The 21,127-nt window shown below is 36.2% G+C and overlaps 1 protein-coding gene and 1 long non-coding RNA gene across 9 annotated transcripts in view; one reads left to right on the top strand and one right to left on the bottom strand.

The window, feature by feature from the left end:
• The window catches only part of Pde1a (phosphodiesterase 1A), a 362,766-nt gene that overhangs the window by 47,415 nt on the left and 294,224 nt on the right, over positions 1-21,127 (bottom strand). For all 7 annotated transcript variants that reach the window (XM_070019653.1, XM_070019652.1, XM_070019669.1 and 4 more), the window contains 4 exons: positions 10,299-10,481; positions 6,820-6,886; positions 3,541-3,657; positions 2,305-2,445 (listed from right to left, as the gene is read on the bottom strand). In XM_070019653.1, coding sequence (XP_069875754.1) covers positions 2,305-2,445; positions 3,541-3,657; positions 6,820-6,886; positions 10,299-10,481 — 508 coding nt within the window. The remainder of the gene's footprint in view (positions 1-2,304; positions 2,446-3,540; positions 3,658-6,819; positions 6,887-10,298; positions 10,482-21,127) is intronic.
• The window catches only part of LOC138825287 (uncharacterized), a 28,538-nt gene that overhangs the window by 1,484 nt on the left and 5,927 nt on the right, over positions 1-21,127 (top strand). Inside the window, exons 2-3 of one of the 2 annotated variants that reach the window (XR_011371388.1) lie at positions 4,125-4,274; positions 10,831-11,004. This is a non-coding gene — a long non-coding RNA (uncharacterized lncRNA). The remainder of the gene's footprint in view (positions 1-4,124; positions 4,275-10,830; positions 11,005-21,127) is intronic. The other variant, XR_011371389.1, reaches the window with a different exon arrangement.

Below are 21,127 nucleotides of genomic sequence, written 5' to 3'. Positions count from 1 at the left end.
CTTAAATGTAATATTTTTTTAAGTTTTCTTTAAAAAAGATTACTTCATAATTTTGTCATAAACTATTTACTATAGAGGTGTGGTAAAATTTTAAGAAAAAAATTCTTGCCAGGTGCCAGTGGCTCATGCCTATAATCCTTAACTACTCAGGAGTCTGAGATCTGAGGATCCCATTTTAAAGCCAGCCCAGGCAGCGCAAGCCTGTGAGACTCTTATCTCCAGCTAATCACCAGAAAACCAGAAGTGGTGCTGTGGTTCAATGTAGTAGAATGCCAGCCCTGAACAAAAAAGCTCCAGGCCCTGAGTTCAAGTCCCATGGCTAACAAAAAAGAAAGAAAGGAAGAAAGAAAGGAAGAAAGAAAGGAAGAAAGAAAGAAAGAAAGAAAGAAAGAAAGAAAGAAAGAAAGAAAGAAAGAAAGAAAGAAAGAAAGAAGGGAGGGAGGGAGGGAGGGAGGGAGGGAGGGAGGGAGGGAAGGAGGGAGGAAGGAAGGAAGGAAGAAAGAAGGAAAGAAAGAAAGAAAGGAAGAAAGCAAATGAAAAGAAAGTCTTCCAGAGATGTTCTCAGCATTAGCAGCATTAGTTGCTAGATTGCTACAAGCATGTGACAAATCCCAAATGAGATCCTTCTAGTTCAGACTTTTTATTTTGTTTTATTTTTCCACAAACATTTGAGACACAGAGACAAATCATTGTTTGTAAGGGGGATGCTAAGTTTGGAAGTTAGCTAATTAGCTATATTACTTGTTAATTCAGCCATCCATCCATTCATTCATTGATTTAGATATTTACATATATATGTACATATACATTATACATGTGTATGTGGAGGGGTGTGCGTGTGTGTGTGTGTGTACTAGATAAATTGGAAAATGAATTGGGAATGGGACCTCAACACGTGACATAAAGATTGGTGTAATTTATTAAGCAGTTAAAAAAATGAAGAGCAGACAGCTTTATATGGTAACCAACTTTGGTTACCATACAAAACACTATTGGATGAAAAACCATTGCAAATAATTTTTTTGTTTTTGTTTTTGTTTTTTTTTTTTTGTCACTTGTGGGGCTTGAACTCTGGGCTTGGGCGCTGTCCCTGTGCTCTTCAGCTCAAGGGGAGCGCTTTACTGCTTGAGCCACAGTGCCACTTTCAGTTTTCTAGTGGTTTATTGGAGATAAGAGTCTCACGGACTTTTCTGCCCGGGCTGGCTTTGAACTGTGATCCTCAGATCTCAGCCTCCTCAGTAGCTAGGATTACAGGCGTGAGCCACTGGCGCCCGGCTTGCAAATAGTTTTTATGTATAGTAAATAGCAGAGTTGATGTCTGGGGGAAAATACCATGATGATGATAATTTCCTATCTATGCTAGCCTCGAGAATCATGTGCAATCTTTGAGATTCTAAAATAAGTGATCCAAGAGATGCAGTCACTCATGTACAATGATGTGGTATCAAGGAAATCTGGGTCTCAAAGGAACAGGTTATATCCATTTGAATGTTGATGGTCTGTGTCAATAGATAGGGTTTGGTTTCTAAAATCCAAGCAGTTAGGCATACTACAGAATGTAGTTTGGTGAAATATTCTATTTACAGGCATCTTATGTCATTGTGTCAGCTTAGATTAGCATGTCTACTTCCCTTTGAATCCACCTTAACATGACATGGTTAGAAAGAGGGCCACTCCTTCCTTTTCTCATTTTAGAGTCATCCTTAGCTCTAAGATGATAAAGTCCCAAGTTTTCTCCTAAGTCCTGTCTTATACTCACTGCTCTCTGGGAATGTGTATTGCTCAGTCATCTGCCCACTCATCCACTGACTCATTCAGATACAAACAGAAAACATTTGAAAATTTTTATAAGAATAATTCCTCCAAATTCTTACCAGCATTTGATTGTGAGTAGCAATGTAAGTTAAAGAGGAAAAACTCTTAGGGATAATTTAGCAGAACATGAAGAGTGCAGGAAGAGAGAAGAGTACTAAAACTTAGAAGACTTTTTCATGCTTTCTTTTTCTTGCTATTTTTTTTTTGTAGATCCCAATGGGAAAAGGAATTTACATATAGAAAAATACTGGAAGGGCCAATTGCTGTAATTGTAACATTTACTTAATTATTAACTATCCGTTCTCATTGAATTAAATTGTTTTAACAGTGTTGGTGTTTGCTTTCAAGACATTGGATTGAATAAATGTATATCATAAATAACTCAAAATCTAAATAATGAGTTCATGGCTATTATTGAGACATGAGCACTTTGGGGAATGCAATCTGATATTTCCATCTAACAATCTTCTGTCAAAAAGGCTTCCTTACCATGATACCTGTATGAAGCATTACGTAGTGCACAGTTTGAGTGACATCAGCTGCATGGATCAGATTGTGATACGGATTTCTGTACTTGCTGTAACCAACTTCTAAAGCTTCTGCAAAGGCAATTAGGCAAGAAACAGGAATCTATGGAAAGTAAAGTATAATGGTTATATTTTGGCCAAAAGCATAGCACTACATAAATGTGAGCACAGCATTTGAGGATGAGACTCATTGATGAATCAGATGTGGACAATAGTTTGTTTTACTTTTAATTTAAATTTGGATTGTTCTACAACCTCCCATCATTTAGATAACTAACATGTTAGTTTTCAATCCTGAGCAAGAGTGAAACTTCAAGTGTTTAATCCACATGAAATAGCAGCCTTCCCATACCATATTGTTTACAATTTGTTGTATCTTCCATAGGCTATTTTAGTGTTTGGGAATTGAACACAGGCTTTCATGAACATTCTACCACTTGAGCTATACCCTTAGACCAAGACTAAACCTTAAAAACTAAAAATTTTGGATTACAATTAAATAGAAAACCTATAGTTTTCTTACACATAGTACAAGGATTAAAATAGATAACTTTCAGTACTTTTGAATTATAAAAATGCCCTGATTTATAAGCTGCAGACTGTTCAAAAGTATAAATCAAATCTATGGATTAGATGTGTCCAAATGAAGTGATTTATAATCCCAATCATTTCAGCTTAGGAAAAGCTGTCAATAAGCCATAATGGGTAGCACATGCCTATAATCCTAGCACTTGGGAGGCTGAGGTAGGAGGACAGAAAATTCAGGGAAGCCTAAATTCTCATACATAGTGAGACTCTTTCTAGAAAGAAAGACAGACACAGACAGAAAGAAAAGAAAGGAAGGAAGGAAGGAAGGAAGGAAGGAAGGAAGGAAGGAAGGAAGGAAGGAAAGAAGGAAGGAAGGAAGGAAGAGAACTACCAATAAAGTTCATTCAGTGTTTTAGGAACTATGAAGAGCTACCATTCTTCAGGACATACCTTCCGGTCTCTTGATGAGTATTCTACATACAAGTGGGGGGATGTCAGCATTTTATTTGGAGTCAGATTCTCATGGTCTAATGTTCTCCAAATGGATATGTAGATAAGTCATGGAGGGGTAGGATATGGTAGAAAACCTTCCTAGGCTGTGACCTGCTAACTAGAAACAATCTAAAGCAATTCATTTTAAGAGCATTTTACATTTTTCCATGTCTCTGACCTTGAAGCGGTTGATAAGATCATATCTGGTAAACAGTTCATAAATCATGAACTTCAGGCTATGTTCTCCACTTGCTTCATTTAGGGCAAATACATCAAAAGACCATTTATCAACATCCTATAAAGAAAATAAAAAGAGTAAATACTTTAGGTAGAAGATTACATAGTTCTATTGTATTTTGTGAACATTATTTTAAGGATTAAGCCTTGTGCATCCAGCAGGTGGTATTTCAGTTCAGCATATCGAACTACATTTGACCAGAATTCAAATGTGTTAGGCTTAATACATTGATGGAATGAACACACTATAATGTGGTCTTTACCTTTACTGTTTACAAGTTCCTGCCGTAAGTCAGCTTCCCAGAATGGGTCCCATTTTAAGGTGCATGACAAGAAGGCGAGGATAGAGAGAAGAGAGCCCCCCATTTTTTTCACCTACTCAAATGCTGCATTGCTTGAAATAGTTCAGAATTGGTTTAAAGATTTGATATCACCTATCTTCTTATAGGATACATAGACAGTGAGAGGTATTTTACTTCCTGATCACTTACTCTGACCCAGGCTGCCTCATTTATGTTTCTCAAGGAACAGATGGTGAAAAAAAGAAGTGGATCTTGGTACTGAAGAACAGAAAAGTTGCCCTTTCCTGAAATTCCCTAGGAAAGCAGGAAGACCTGTAGAAAATCAGTAACAGTGGCAGATGAGGCAGTAAGCAGAGATATGCAACCACTGCAGGTAAATATCCCAACCTCTTCAATTAAATCACAATGTTGCTTTTTTAAAAAATGGAAAGAAGTACTCTATTCGGTGCTAAAATCAAGTATTGTATTATGTCAGGCATCTAAGAATGGACTGAGCTCTTAGTAAAAGCATTCTAAGGTTGAAACAACAGGTTTAGTACTGAAGAGTAAAGGGACAGTTTGCATTTAAGCAGTGAGTGTTCCGAATTTCATTATTTAAAAATTTTCACCATTAAACAGGGACACAAATTGACCCATTGCAACAAGATGTACAAGACTCCATGTCGAAAAAGGAACTTTACAAATTAGGCAGGGGTGGGGAAGTGGGGGGGAAGGGGTGTGTAGGAGGGTAGGGAGGAGTATAGTTGTGGAGATGGGAGCAAAGGGATGGGAAGGGGAAAACAAAGGAGGAGACAACAATGCTTAATAAGAAATGTTCTCATTACCTTCCTCATGTAACTGTAACCCCTCCTCTGTACAGTACTCTCACAATAAAAAACTTATTTAAAAAATAATTAAAAAATTATCTTTCTTCTGAAAGCCAATGCTATGTACTATAACATGGTAAACTAGACTGGTGAAATCTGATCAATAGTATTCCAAAACTTGCTTTTAAAAATGACTCTTTTGCAAGAAATAGTGATCAGCCTCTAATGGTAGTTTTAATCAGCAAAGAAGTATTTCTTGCTGTACTTGTATGGCATTGTGAAATTTCTACACTTGTCTTCAGATGGATGCCCAAACACTTGGTTTATCCCTTTTAAATTGAAAATCTTTTCTGAACATTCAGTTAGGAAAATTTTTTTACCATTAGTAAATCCCAAAGGAGGCCAAGCAATCTTTATCAAACTCCAAAGCTAACATGGAAAAGTTAGTTCAGAATTTTAAGATTGCTATTTACAATTCCAACTGGGGGTTTCCAACTGAGTAAGGTGTCAGCTCTCTGTTTCTGAGGGAGTTTCATAAACAAGGATGATTTACATTTGTAAATGACTGCAGATGCTGCAGACTGAACAAACAAGACAATGCTTTTCAGAGAATAAATGATTTAATTAAAATATCCTTTCCTTGGAGGAATTTCCTTTTTCCAATCTTTTGTTCATATGTTTTAACTAAACTACGTTTTAGAAAAACTACTAGGTTCTTGTCTAACAAGATATTTAGTTTTTAAACAAAGATTTTTAAATAAATAAAATGAGAAATATGTAACAGTTGAACATATATGAGAAAAATAGAAAATGCATTTCACAAAAAATGGAGGAGTAATTGGTATAGCCTTATATGACACTTCAGTGACAGGTTTTTTTTGTTGTTGTAGTTGTACAAATATATATTTAAATGCATCCAATAAAAATGATCTACCTTTTTAAGTTAGTAAGATTTACATCTAATATGCAACAGAGAAAATAAATGAAGAAGGCACTAAAAAGAAAACTAAAACATAAAAATAAGCAATATAAATCTAACATAGTTAAAGGGTATAATACATCTGAATAAAGCAATCCAATTGCTTTATTGGATGCTTTGTTTTAGGAGGCAAAGTTGAGTTCCCACAACCAAACTGAGAAAGAAAGGCATTTAAAAGGCTGACCTGACAAAGTGTCTAACAACATTTAGCATCATATGTTCATGAATGTCACACACACAAAGTGAGAGAAAAGGGTCCACAACTTTGTCATTTCAGCTTCAACTCTCATTGTTTCTAATACATATGACACTATACCTCAGGATAGGGTCATCTCAGGAAAAGCCAAAGAGATGATCAATTTCTTGTTCTTTTCTTTTCTTTTTTCTTTTTCTTTTTTCTTTTAGTTCGGTCATGGGGTTTGAACTTTGGACCTGGGTGCTGTCCCTAAGCTCTTCAGCTCAATACTAGCACTCTACCACTTGAACCACAGCACCACTTCTGGTTTTCTAGTGGTTTACTGGAGATAAGAGTCTCATAGTCTTTCCTGCCCACACTGGCTTTGAACCTTGATCCTCAGATCTCAACCTCCTGAGTAGCTAGGATTACAAGTATAAGCCACCAGTGTCAGGCTACATGTTGTTTCTTAATTTTACCTTTTATATTGCATTTCCTTCAACCTACCTTAGGTTCTAAATAATTTTCTTCTATATAATTTTTGTACTTTCAACATAGACTAAAATATCTCTTTTATAATTAATTTAATGCTGTCATGATACATGAAAACAAATGTGTATATCTTGACAAGTAAAAGTGCCATCTTAAAATGGAATTAAAAATCTACCTAAATAAAACATGAAGATAAAGATATTACACACACACACACACACACACACACACACACACACACACACACACACAAATATACTGGCAAGTTAATCTTCATGTATCTCATGGTTTGAGATGTATTATATTTTGTAACTGGTTAAAATAATTTTGAGGTTCCAATATGCAGATTATGAAAAAGAGTGATTTTCTTCTAGGCCCTGTCTCAATACTGAGGCTAAGATGATTTTTTAAATGACTATTTCATAAATGAAAAAGTGAATGAAAAGAATAATTAAAAGTATTTTACCTTTAATGTTACAATGACAGCAGCTGGATATGCCAAGCCAACCACATGGTAGCTTTTTCTGTACATCCTAAAAAAGACAAATATATATATATATATATATATATATATATATGTAAACTTTATTTGTTTAATGTTATTTTTAGAAATAAAGGAAAAGATTATACTTGACTTGTTTATTTTATATCATTAGCTATATATTCCCTTTGTGGTGAAAATAATTATAGCCACCTTATGTCTTTCTACAGTGTGACAGTTATTAATAGCATTTTGCATACTCACAAACACACTGCAAAGTGATTTTAGCTTCCACGTAAGTATACTTTACCCTATACTTCATTTAATTAAAAGATAGAGGCTACTTTGCATATTTAAAGAGCACTTTCTTTAATGCTACCATATAGATGACAGCAGTGTATTCTTGTTTTGTCCATTTATAAGTCAAAATATAAATTGGAAACTGAGTACCATGACCAAGTTCCTTTTATAGATTGTTCTTTTTCCTTCATTCCTTCGTTCCTTCCTTCCTTCCCTTTCCTTTTCTTTCTCTTTCTTCCTTCTTTCCTTCCTTTCCTTCTTTCTTTTCTTTCTCACTCTCTTCTTCCTACTCTTCTTTCATTCTCTCTCCTTTCCTTTCTCTCTTTTGATTTCTGTTCATTTCATTGTTCTTTCTTTCTTTCATTCTACCTCTCTTCCTTCCTTCCTTTCTTCTTTCTTTCTTTTCTCTCTTCTTTTTTTGAAAAATGGAAATTTAGGAAGGAACACATACCATCATTAGAATTTACACTGTTTCCCTTTTGTTCTTAAGAGGAGATTATATTGACAAAAATTTGTAAGTTTTCTCAAAATGTCAAAGTTATTTAATAAAAAGAATTTAGAAAGAAAATGTTCTCATTTCCATAATAACAAAAATACTTTTTATTAATCAGTAATTTTACTCTTCATTTTATCCTGGGCAACCAAAATGACATATCAAATATAAGAACACCTCTATGTATCACTCGAGCCCAGATAGTTTTTATTTGATACCCTGTAAGATTCATGATTCCTCCAAAATTCTTGGGAGTAAATAATTTGTTTAGTATTTATTTAATTTTTTAGTGTTTTGAAATAAAGTTTTATATATTAGAACACAATAATTACTTTGTTTACATAAAGTATTTTTAACAACTATGTTGAATACCTCAGAGCCTTACTAATAAAGTCTGAAAGACTAACTTATGATAATTTAATTTAATTAATTAAAGCAAGCATATAATTTGTATTCAGACTTCCTCTCCACCCACCCAAAATTCCTGGACAACATCATAATTTACATATATATATTCATGAAAATGATCAATATAAGAAAATTCTCTGCATCTAAACTCAGTGGAAAATGCTCACTACTCTGAATCAATATTCCATCTATTAAAAGTATAGGAGACATATTATTTAGTTTCTATGGAACTGGGAAGGTGGCTCAGTGGTAGATCGCTTGCCTTGCATGCGTGAGGCCCTGGGTTCGATTCCTCAGCACCACATAAGCAAAAAGAAAAAAACCGGAAGTGATGCTGTGGCTCAAGTGGTAGAGCGCTAGCCTTGAGCTGAAGAGCTGAGGGAAAGCTCCCAGGCCCAGAGTCCAGGCCCCACAACCGGACCCAAAAAAAAAAAAAAAAAAAAAAGATTGACTAAAATTTAGTTGCTTCATGTACATTTTGCTATTTCTATAAGCTGATTGGTTTCGGTAGCACAAAAAGAAATGGAAATTTAGGCTGCAAATATTATTTTCATGAGTTCTTCTTAACTATTTTTCTTAGTGCATCATTTTAAGATCTTTTCTTTCTTTTTTTTGTCGGTTGTGGGGCCTGAACTCTGGGCCTGGGCTGTCCCTCAGCTCTTCACCTCAAGGCTAGCACTCTACCACTTGAGCCACAGTGCTTTTTCTGCTTTTTCTGTTTATGTGGTGCTAAGGAATTGAACCCAGGGCCTTGTGCATGCAAGGCAAGCACTCTACCACTGAGCCACCTTCCCAGCCCCCATTTTTAATTATCTTTAAGAACTTGTACAAAGAAGTTGCCATTTAACAAAGCATTTTGTGAATACAATATATATTCTCAATGGAAATGCAGATTGTCTTGGTTTTCATGCACTGTTTACATTTTTTTTTCAGTTTGGGAAGTTCTACACTATATTCTTAAAGAAGATACATATATATATATATATACACACACACACACACACACACATATATATATATATTGCTGCAGAAAATAAAATATATTCATTCATTTGAGATTCTCTTACTGACTTCCTGAAATACTATTTAGATATTTTAAAATCAGTAACTGTTACACATGCAGTTAAATTCATTTTATTTTATTTTTTAAGTTCTTATCTCAGATGTTCTTTGTCTCAGCTTGGTTTCTCGCCTCAGATTTATGGGCAAACGCAGTAGAATTAGAATAGGATTATGGTATAATCAAGCTAGTCAGACTATTCATTTTTAAGGTTCTTTTACATAAGCCCATTATATATGGCTAAGAAATCTGCAAAACAACTTCAATAATCAAGTATTTTAGATGATATCTCCACAACACAAGATCTTAGAGGCTTCATATATTGTGGTTACATCTTAAAATTATTCTTGTAATATACTCTTATTCACAGTTTAGAAACCCAAGTATCCTTCCCCCATTGTTCCTTTTGTTGTAAGTCATGCCTAGTATATACACAAAAATGTATCCATTCCATGATTTCCTATGTTTCTGAAATGCTAAATTATTTTACAAAACTTTTTGACATACAACAATGTAATTATTTTTAATCGAAGAGATTTCTGATATCTACTTCTCAATTTTATTGTTTTTTTTTTTTTGTTTTGGGTCTTTCGTTGTACTTTTTGTAATGAAACATCTTGTTTCCTAGAATGAAAAGTAAATTGTGCTCTTAGAAATTAAAAGAAAGGAAAATTGGGTCATAGAACTATGTGTTTCACATTGGGAGCTGGTGATTTGACTCTAGTGGTATGGAGTAGGGGTGCACTCATTTCATTGACAGAAATGTCAAATGACAACCACATACAGAAACTGAAGCCAAAACCAAATGAAACAAAACCCTTAAAAGTGGAAACAACAACCAAAACCTTTTTCTCATAACATAAAGGTAAGATAGAGAAGCAAAAAATGCCCACTGACTGTAAAGTAGATTGCTAACCCATAGTAGAATTCATGTTGTAGTATATATTACACTTGATCCAGACAAGGTTAGTTCTATAACAGCCGAATGTGTTCTAATTATTTTTAAAACAAAAGCCTTTAGTTTTGTTGTTTTTTTAAAAAAAATAAGCGAGTTTATAACAAACTCCCACACCTTTTTCTTTCTGTTATAATTAAGAAGCCCTTTTCCTCAGTAGGTAAACTATAGGTTTTCCATAGTTTTAATATTGTGAACATATTTGTTACCTTTCAGATTTTGTTGTGCTGACACACACATTTCCTTACCTTTCCACAAAGATGCCAGCTTGGACTGCATGGACAATGCTTCGAAATTTTGGCTTTTCCTCAGGTTTCTTTTTGGTCATCCCCATTTTCCGTGTAAAGGTAGAAGCCAACCAGTCCCGGACCTCCGAGGGGACTGAATCAGTCTGAATGTCACTAAGCTCATCTTCAGTGTCCAGCAGCCTTCTGCAAATGCATGTACAAATTAAACACTGGCAAGAATACAGAAAGCAGGCATTGCAATGACATTTTAAAAATAGCACATATACCTTACTATGAACACTATTTAAAAATACTGTGCTACCATCTTGGGCAGCTCTTAGTTGCTCAATTAGATTACTTTCTGAAGGCAATAACCAAGCAATAGACTAGAATAGTTGCAGCTTCAAAATACTGTTGTGCAGTGACACAAATCAGGATGTATCGATAAAGATAATATTATTGTGATACAATTTAAATAATGATTAAAACTAAGAAATGATTAAGGAGGTATTTCATGAGTACATTTATGCCTTTTTAAAAAATCGTTTGTCAGGCTTGATCTCTGGGCCTGGACGCTGTCCCTAAAGCTCTTCAGTTCAAGGCAAGAACTCTACCATTTGAGCCACAGTGTCACTTCCAGTTTTCAAGAGTCTTATGGACGTTACTACCCAGGCCGGCTTGAACCTTGATCCTCAGATCTCAGCCTCCTGAGTAACTAGGATTACAGGTGAGCATGAGCCACCGGTGCCCGGTTTATTTTTATGCCATCAAAGGAAGTAACTGGGACAAAAAGAAAAAGGGTTGAATATATAATTATCTTATATTTGATCATCTCTGTATAACTTTTTTGAATAAGACTGCAATGATTCTGAAAGTCATTTGCAGGTGCTATTTCACTGATTAAATTTATCTACATTTTGGGAAAATAGTAACTTAACACTGAACAGTCTCATATCAACATCACAGAATTTTTTTAATTTTTTATTCATTTATTGTTATAGTAAAGAAGATATACAGAGGGGCTCTAGTTACACAAGTCAGATAAAGAGTACAGTTCTTTTTTAACACTGTCACTCCTTTTATTCTCTCCCAGTGTTTTCCTACTGTCCCCACCCACAATTTGGATAGTTCATTTGGATAGTATCTAGTGAGTCCCCCTGCTGCATTTGTTCACCCATTGTCCCACCATTTATGTGTAACCTCCTTATGCTCCCAAAGATAGATAAATGAAGAAACAAGGCAAAAGGGAATGAGAACAAAAACACGAAGAACAAAACCTCTTGTTTCCACTTCCTGAAGTTCATTTTAATAAGTATTATTTTGTTTTATTGTCAACGGAAGTACAGAGGGGATACAGTTACAGAAGTAAGTTAACATTGTTTTCCTACTATCCTTCCCCCCACTCCACACCCCCAAATTATACAGACCAGATATACATAGCCATTGCACCTATGTGACCCTCTCCTAAGAACATCCTCCTTTGGTCTCAATCTGTATGAATGCTTAGAAATCTGTATACTTTATCATGTCCCACTGTTTTGTTGTTGTTGTTTTGTTTTGTTTTTTCTTTTACCATTCAGCCTACCTACTTGTAGATTTTTTTTAGGCACATTGTAGTTACCCCAAATGAGGGAAACCTGGTAACCTATGTTTCTTTGGGTCTGGCTTACTTTGCTTAATATTATTATGAGGGAATATGATAAATATAGTTAAAATAGATGAGGCATAGCCCCTAGGAAGGTGTATAATGTGGCAGGAGCTACCAAACACGTCTTACTACTCTCCTTATCAATGGACTTAACTCTGCAATTAAAATACATCGACTGACTAGTTGGATCAAAAAGCAAGTCCCATCCAGCTGTTGTCTACAAGATACACATCTGAATCACAAAAACAAACACATTCCCAAAGTAAAAGGCTAGAATAAAATCTTTCTAGCAAATGACCCCCATAAACAGGCTGGCGTAGTAATACTAATACCCAATAAAATAGACTTCAAATTAAAATTAGTTAGAAGATACAAAGAAGGACATTACATTATTTTCCTACAGGAAGCTATAACAATTCTAAATACGTATGTACCAAATGTTGTAACACCCAACTCCATCAAACCTTGACCTAAAAACACATTGCCTGTTGGCAACTTGAACACATGGTCATCACCTCTGGATAGATCATCCTGGCAGAAACTCTGCAACACACACACACACACACACACACACAGACTTTGCCTGTAATCCTACTCAGGAGGCTGAGATTTGAGGATTGTGGTTCAAAGCTAGTTCAGACAGGAAAGTCCATTAAACTTTTTTTTTTTTGTCGGTCGTACGGCTTGAACTCTGGGCTTGGGCGCTGTCCCTCAGCTCTTCAACTCAAGGCAAGCGCTCTACCGTGTGAGCCACAGCGCCACTTCCGGTTTTCAAGTGGAGATAAGAGTCTCACGGTCTTTTCTCCACAATTGACAAAAAAACCCCAAAAAGCTAAGCAACAGCTCTTATCCCCAAAAAACTAGTCAGAAAAATCTGGACATGACACTGTGGCCTGAGTGGTAGAGCACTCACTTTGAGCTGAAGAACTCAGGGACAATGCCTAGGCCCAGAGTTCAAGCCCCATGACAGATAAAAACCAAAACCAAAACCAACCAAACAAACAAAAAAAACCCTTAGATCTAAATAATTGCATTATCCAACTAGTCTTAACAGACATCTACAGAATATTTCACCCAGCTGCATCAGAATATACATTCTTCTCAACAATAAATCATATATAAGGTCACAAAAATAAATCATTACAAATTTCCAAAAAAATGCAGTTATTCCCTGCATCCTATCTAAATGGAATAAAATTAGAGCTCAACAACAAAAGCTATCACAGAAAATTCTCTAATTCATGTAGACTGAACAACACATTGCTGAATGATCATTGAATCATTGTGGAGATCAGAAGAGAAATGGAATTTAACATAAATGAATACACAAAAGACTAGCTCCAAAGGCAGTAATCAAAGGAAAATTTATAGCTCTGAGTGCCTATTTCAACAAATTGGAGAAATTTCATATTAACACCTTGATGCGTCTCAAGTTTCCTTGAAAAACAGGAACAAATCAAACCCCAAACCAGTGGATGGAAACAAAAATAAAAAAACAGAAATAAATGATTTAGAGACCAATAAACTACAGAAAGAATTAATGGAACAAATAGCTGGTTCTTTGAAAAATTAACAAAATTGATAGACCTTTAGCAAATCTGACCACAAAAGAAGAGAACTCACCCAAATAAATAAAATTAGACACAGGTGGCTCATGCCTGAAATCCTAGCTACTCAGGAGGCTGAGATCTGAGGATTGCAGTTTGAAGCCACTCCAGGCAATAAAGTCCCCGTGAGACTCTTATCTTCAATAAACTACTCAGAAAAGCCAGAAGTGGGGCTGTGGCTCAAGTGGCAGAGAGCTAACCTTGAGCACAAAGAGGCTCAGGGACAGTACCCAGGCCCTGAGTTCAAGCCCCAGGACTGCCAAAAATAAATAAATAAAATAAAATAAAATTAGAGACAAAAATGGAAATGCAACAGAAACAAGCAAAATTCAGAATATTATAAGAGAATATTTTACAAACTTTTTGTCAACAAATTGGAGAATCTAAGATGAATGGAAGCATTCCTAGAGAACATCAATTTACCCAAACTATACCAAGAAGATCTGAACCAAGTAAATAGACCCATAGTAAGTAATGAAAATGAAAGGCAGGAAGTGGTGCTGTGGCTCAAGCAGTAGAGCCCTCGCCTTGAGCTGAAGAGCTGAGGGACAGTGCCCAGGCCCAGAGTTCCAGCCCCACAACCAACACAATAAAAAAAGAAAGAAAATGAAAGGCAATCTAAGACCTCCCTTCCACGCCTTTATCTAAAACAAAATATGTGGATACTGAGAGAAGATCATATCAATAAAGTACATAGTACTTTCAATAGTAGTTTCAATTTTTTTTTTTTTTTGCCAGTCCTGGGGCTTGAACTCTGAGCCTGGGCGCTGTCCCTCAGCTCTTCAGCTCAAGGTAAGCACTCCACCACTTGAGCAACAGTGCCACTTTTGGTTTTCTGAGTGGTTTATTGGAGATAAGAGTCTCACAGTTTGGTCCCCCGGCTGGCTTTGAACCGTGATCCTCAGATCTCAGACACCTGAGTAGCTAGGATTACAGGCGTGAGCCAACCGACACCTTGCTCCTCGTTTCACTTTTCAAACTTAAATTTGTATAAGTAGGTTGATATAAATGAGTTCTCCAATATAATTTGCTTTCCCAACAAACAATAGCATAAATAAAAAATAAAATTAGAGATGAGAATGGAAATGCGACAGAAACAAGCTTGGCTTCTCTTTCTCCTATTGTTAGACCGAGTGAGCATATTGTCTATACTGTGATTGCTCTGAAGGCCTTAGGTTGTAAGAAATTTAGAACATGAACATAGCTATTGGTGCACTTCGCTTAAGAATTGTTTAAATGTACTGTGCAGGCAAAATGAAGAGTGTGTATGTAAAATGTCAACACTGTTGACCTCGGAAATGCTTTCGCTATTTGATATGACTTTTATTTTTAGTCTCAGTAGTCAAAAGAGCACAAAGTGAGGGGCTGTTACATGTGGGCTGTGTGTTCAGGGGTGACAAGCAAGCTGTGAAAACTGACCCTGCATCTGATTAGTGATCAACTAATCCTTGGGAGCTGTTTATATTCCAAATTTTCTCTTGAAGTCAGATGCCACATCTCCCAAAGGGCTTATATTTTGAAGGAGAAAGTTTTCAGGGAAAGGGAAGTAAAGGAGCCCATGGAAGGAAAGGTCATGGGATTTTGACTCTTAAAAATTATATGTCAGTGAAAATATTTCTATCCACAGCCTACTTTTGGAAAATAGTTAAACCCAACTACCCATACGGCTATTTTCAAAGCAATTGGTGCCTATGGTTACACTTAAGTTCAAGTGCAGGATGTGATTAAGAGAAACTGGCTTCTCGTGTTTGAGATTTCATTTTACCAGGACATCATTCAGAGCAAGAGCAGGTTTCAACAAGCAACTAACTCAGTCTGCCTCCTCTGATGTTTGATGGCCCCAGGAGAGGAACACATTTATTCCAAATAGGACATAATTAATACTTTTAAAGCATTTACTAGGTAATAAATGCATTCTCTCTCTCCTTCTACTTTTTAATAAATTTCATAAAGGACTGATACATAGGTTTGCCTTGAGAATTCTCAACTTCTTACATGACAGGGCTTGGACAGCTGGCTGTGGCTGTCCTGCTCTAAGTCCTTCCTGCTCCTTTCTTGTAAGTCTCACACAGAAGCGGGTACACACCAGGCACTGAGAGTGCAATTTCCACCATTATACCTTGCCTTGAAAGTAGCTGCATCTGATAGATGGCTGCAAAAATTAATAGTGTCTTGGCCTCTGAGAAGGAAAGACAAAAGAGGAAATCTAAGAGTTGGCACACTGGCTTGGAGAACTTTGGGTAGAGAATTCTGGGCAGTGCCCCAAATACAGCAGAGGAATACTTCAAATGGGGGAGAAAATTCCAGTATCCTACTACCTGGAGAGGAAAGAACAGCACTAGCTCCAGGTTCTTCTTGAGCTTAGGGACCTAACATCCCTGGAGAAGTTCACACTTAAAGAATGCTATAAAGAGTGCTATTGCTGGGCATTCTCAGTAGGGGGTAGTATTCAGGAAAATTATTCCACTGGCCCAGGGCTAAGGGTAGTACTAAACTCTATGTTGTAAGCATCTTCCATGTGAAGCTTTTTCAGGACAAGTAGAGGCATTTAAAAAGAGATCATCTATCTATAGTGTGGATATTATTTTGGAACAAATGGTACCAACACTGGGAATTCATTGGTATTATTGGTTTAATTAACAAAAGTCTACATACATTCCAAGTTACCTGCACCCTCTCCTCCCTGCCCCTCCAAAGCCTAAAGGTAATATCAATCCTTCACTCCACCCTCAAAACTAAGGATAGATACATAGTGATGCAATTATATTGCTCATATTCTAAACCAGATAAGGAGTCAAGTCATAGCTCAATTAATCCTTATAATACCAGCACAGGAAGACATTATTACATCTACTTTGCTGATAAGTAAATTAAGGCACAGACACTTTAAGTGATTTGTTCAGTCATAGAACTAGGAGTGTAAGCCTCTCTGATTGTGGAGTCTGTATACTTAACTCCTGAAGTCTCCTTCACCTCAGATGAATTATTTTCTTACAAAGTACCCAAGATAGTTTTACATTCAGTCAATAATTATAATAGAAGCAATAAGTATTCTCTATCCAATCCAGCCTTGTAATCTACAAATAAAATCTAAAAGGAGTTTGTTCTACCAGGGAATTTTTGGGTGGATTTATCTCCAAAGCTGGTATCTGAATCATTTTCCTATGGAAAAAAATATATCTAGGTAGCAAAATTCCAAGTTACTTCAAAGTTCAGTAAATTCAATGTCAAAATAGATAAAAGACTTACACCTGAGATTCTGTATACATTGTCAGTAACTTACTTCTGAGTGATAATTACATTGGACTTAATATTTGAGGCCATCACCAAAACATCTTTACATATTTATTACTCTGTCTTGTTAAAAAAAAAAAGAGGGATTTAAAATTGCAAATGTCATTAACTCTTTTTAGCTTTCTTTCTATTTCTGTCAACCTTATAGTTTCAATCAATGTTTCCTCTGGTTCTTTAGCTGTTGTTTTTTTTTAATTTAATGCAAGAAAATGACCATGCAGTCTGAATATTCAGTGAAATCACTTAAGCAGATATTAGCTCAATTCCTAAGAGACAAATCTTGGCTAAAACGAAGTTGACTAAGGATAGTATTGAAGTCAGGTGTGATTTTTATCCAAAATAAGGCCCAAGAAGGACTTGATGTCTCTTCTGCTCCCAATCAAGGAAGTAGAGACTAAGACAGAGGATGAGCTGGTATACCAGATTAGAAAGAGTCCCAGGAGCTTTGGGGGAAGGTTGTGAAAAAGAATCAAGTTACTTGAATGCTGGGACCAAAATTATGTTTTTGGAGTCTTGGGACTGAAATGGGGAATTGTGTGAGGAAGAAAACTGCTCTAGGCCTCACTGCTGACATTTGGCCTCCAACCAGGAAGTCTTGTTGACTCAAAAATATCTTAAAAATATTCCTCTAGGCACAAAGCTTAATATTTCATTTATTACTGACTTTTTGATTAATAACAATCCTCTACATTTAGGAAAATTGTCTCTGGAGTCAGATTCCTGGCTTCCTCACTTACTACTATTGTGTCATCTTGGGAAATGCTTAATCTGTGTGTTTCTTTTCCTTGTCAGCACAACTCAGATGCTAAGAATATGGGTGCGGTGATGTGGGCTTAAATGTATAGAAAACACTTAGAAGTATCTGCTATGTAGGAAAGCCTTGGTGAATCCCCAGCTAGATATACACATGCATGAATAGTCAAAGAGGATATCTTCTTTCTGACATGTATAATATGAAAGAGGGCATCATGATGCCTTGAGAGACAACAGGAAGAAAGTCTAAACAGACTTTAAGAAGCCAAACAGTAAAGGATTCTATGCATTGTGAATAGGCAGAAGGAGAAACTTTCAAAGCATTTTTTTCTACATTAAAATTTTACCTGGTGGCTCACACCTATAATACTGAGGAGGCTGTTGGAATCGCTGTTGGAAACCACCTCAGCTAAGAAAATCCCTGAGACTCATCTCCAATTAACAACCAGAAAACTGGAAGTGGAGTTGTGGCTCAAAATGGTAGAGTGCTAGCCTTGGGTTGAAAATGCTCAGGAATAGTGCCCAGACTCAGAGTTCAAGCATGATGACTGACAAAAAAAATTATCTCACAGAATAGGCAACTTCTTATCAGCAAGAAAGTAGAGTAAGAAGGAACTGGGCCAAAGAGGGGAAAATGGAGTTATTGTTTACTGTGTACAGTTTCTGTTTCTGAGGATGAAAAATCTTCAGAATAAATGGTAGTGATGGCTATCCAACATATAAAGTACTTAACTACACTGATTTTATACACTTAAATTATTTTTATTATATATTTTTATTGGAAAGATATTGTACAAAGGGGTTTCAGTTACATGGGTAAGGTAATGAGTAGATTACCCATCAAACATTGTTAGCCCTTCCTTTGTTTTTTCCCCACCATCACTTCCTTCCCCACCTCCTCAGCTCTTCCCCAGCCCTCCCCCCATTTCCAAATTGTAAAGTTCATTTTCAACATAGTGTCTTGTATATCTCATTGTTACAATGGGTCAACCTGTATCCTTATTTCAGCATTTTGTTATTTCCCTTCCACTCCCCAAATTAGAAAAATGTATATACAAGATGCAGGGCACAGGAATAAAATACAGTGAAAACAGGGATTATACCATGGGGAAGAATATACAGAAGAAACAAAAAAAATCACATAGTATATTATAAGTATATTAAAAACAATAGCAACAAAGATAAAACCTCTTGTGTCCCTATTTTGGGGTTCATTTCACTTAGCATCATTTATATGATCATATATACATAGCTTTTAACCTTTTCTGCTTGTCCTAGACATATACTAGCTATTGCAAATAAGGGAAACCATGGGACCTATGTTTCTTTGGGCCTGATTTACTTCACTTAATATAAGACTTTTTTCCAAGTCTTTCCATTTCCTAACAAATGGGTAGTGTCATTCTTCCTTATGGAGGTATAGAATTCATATATATATATATATATATATATATATATATATTTATATATATATATATATATATCACATTTTCTTGATCCAGTCATCTACTGAGGAGCTTCTGGGAGGGTTCCATATCTTAGCTATGATGAATAATGTTGTGATAAACATAGTTGTGCTGGTAGCTTTAGAATAGCCTTGTTTGTGATGGTTTGTGTAAATGCCCAAAATTAGGATTGATGGGTCATAAGGAAGCTCTATATTGAGTCTTTTGAGAACCTCCATACTGCTTTCCAAAGTTGTCAAACAAAGTTACACGCCCAGCAGCAATGCAGTGGGGTTCCCTTCTGGCCACATCCCCTCCAGCATCTGCTGTTATTAAATTTCTTGATTATATCCATTCTAACTGGGGTGAGGTGGAATCTCAATGTTGTTTTCATTTGCATTTCTTTCATGGTTAGAGAAGTTGAACATTTCTTTATGTGTCTATTGGCCATTTTTATTTCCTCTTCAGAGAAGACTCTCTTTAAGGCTTTAGCCTACTTATTAATCGGTAGTTGTTTCTTTGAGGATTTTTGGTTGAGGGCCTCCCCCATGGTATAAACTGTTTTCACTGTATTTGATGTTGGTATAATTTGTTGAGGGGAAGGGAAAAAACAAATTGTTTAAATAGGGATGCAGGTGGACCCATTGCAACGTTGAGATGTACAAGATGTTATGTCAAAAACAAACTACAATTTTGGTGGGGAGGAGAGAGGAAAGAAGGGTTGGGGGGAGATGGGAAGGGATGGGAAGGGGAAACAGAGGAGGAGGCAACAATGCTTGATAAGAAATGCACTCATTGGGGCTGGGAAGTTGGCTCAGTGGTAGAGTGCTTGCCTTGCATGCCTGAGGCCCTGGGTTCGATTCCTCAGTACCACATAAGCAAAAAGAAAAAAGCCAGAAGTGGTGCTGTGGCTCAAGTGGTAGAGTGCTAGCCTTGAGCTGAAGAGCTGAGGGACAGCGTCCAGGCCCAGAGTTCAGGCCCTGACCGGACCAAAAAAAAAAAAAAGAAATGCACTCATTACCTTGCCCATGTAGTTGTAACCCCTCTCTATGGTATTTTCACAATAAAAATAAATAAATAATAATAATTTTTTGAATTCTAAGTTGATTTTAGATATGAGACCCTTGTGGCTAGTGAAGATCTTCTCTGAATCTGTGGACTTTCTATTAATCTTGCTAGCTATGTCCTTTGCCATGAGAAGCTCTGCAATTTCATGCAATCCCATTTGTCCAAAGTTTCTTTGATTTGTTGTTTCTGGGTCTCTATTAAGAAAATTTCAGTCTGTGTCAAGGAGCCCTAGGGTTTCTCCTATTCCTTCCTGTAATGTTTTCAGGGTGTCTGCTTTGACTTCAAGGTCTTTGATCCATTTGGAGTTGATTCTGGTGCAGGGTGATATATAAGGATCTAGCTTTAGTTTCCTACAAGTGTTTAACCAATTTTGCCAGCACCATTTACTGAAGAGGCTGTCTGTCTTCCATTCTAATTTTTTAGCTCCCTTATCGGAGATTAGGTGGCCATAGGTCTATGAGTTCATTTCTTGGTCTTCAGTTCTATCCCATTGGTCCTCAGGTCTGTTCTGGTGCCAGTACCAAGCTGTTTTGATTACTATGGCTTTGTAGTAGAGTTTGAAGTATTATTGATAGTCCTTTAGCACTGTTCTTTCTGCTAAGGATTGTTTTTGCTATTTGGGTTCTTTTAATGTTCCATATGAAGTTTTGGGTTGCTTCTATTTCATTGAAGAATCAGGTTGGGATATTGATTGGTATTACAATGAATTTGTAGATAGTCTTTAGTAGTATTGCCATTTTCAAAATGTTAATCCTTCCAATTCAGGAGTATGGGAGGTTTTGCCCCTTCCTTAGTTCTGCTTTAATTTCTTCCTTCAGGTTTTTAAAGTTTTCATCATAGAGGTCCTTTGCTTCTTTAGTTAACTCTTAGGATTTTATTTTTTGTGGAGCTTTTACAAAAGGAGTTGCTTTCCTGATTTCACCCATGCTCTTCTCCTTATTGGCATCCAGAAAAGCCATTGATTTTTGAGGATTAATTTAATACTCTGTTACTCTGCCAAAGTTTCGAATCAGGTCGAGTAATTTGGGAGTGGAG

Source organism: Dipodomys merriami, unplaced genomic scaffold (genome assembly GCF_024711535.1).
Source record: "Dipodomys merriami isolate MVZ:Mamm:240054 unplaced genomic scaffold, mDipMer1.0.p SCAF_1, whole genome shotgun sequence".
Taxonomy (NCBI): domain Eukaryota; kingdom Metazoa; phylum Chordata; class Mammalia; order Rodentia; family Heteromyidae; genus Dipodomys; species Dipodomys merriami.
This window is presented reverse-complemented; position numbering and strand designations above follow the sequence as displayed.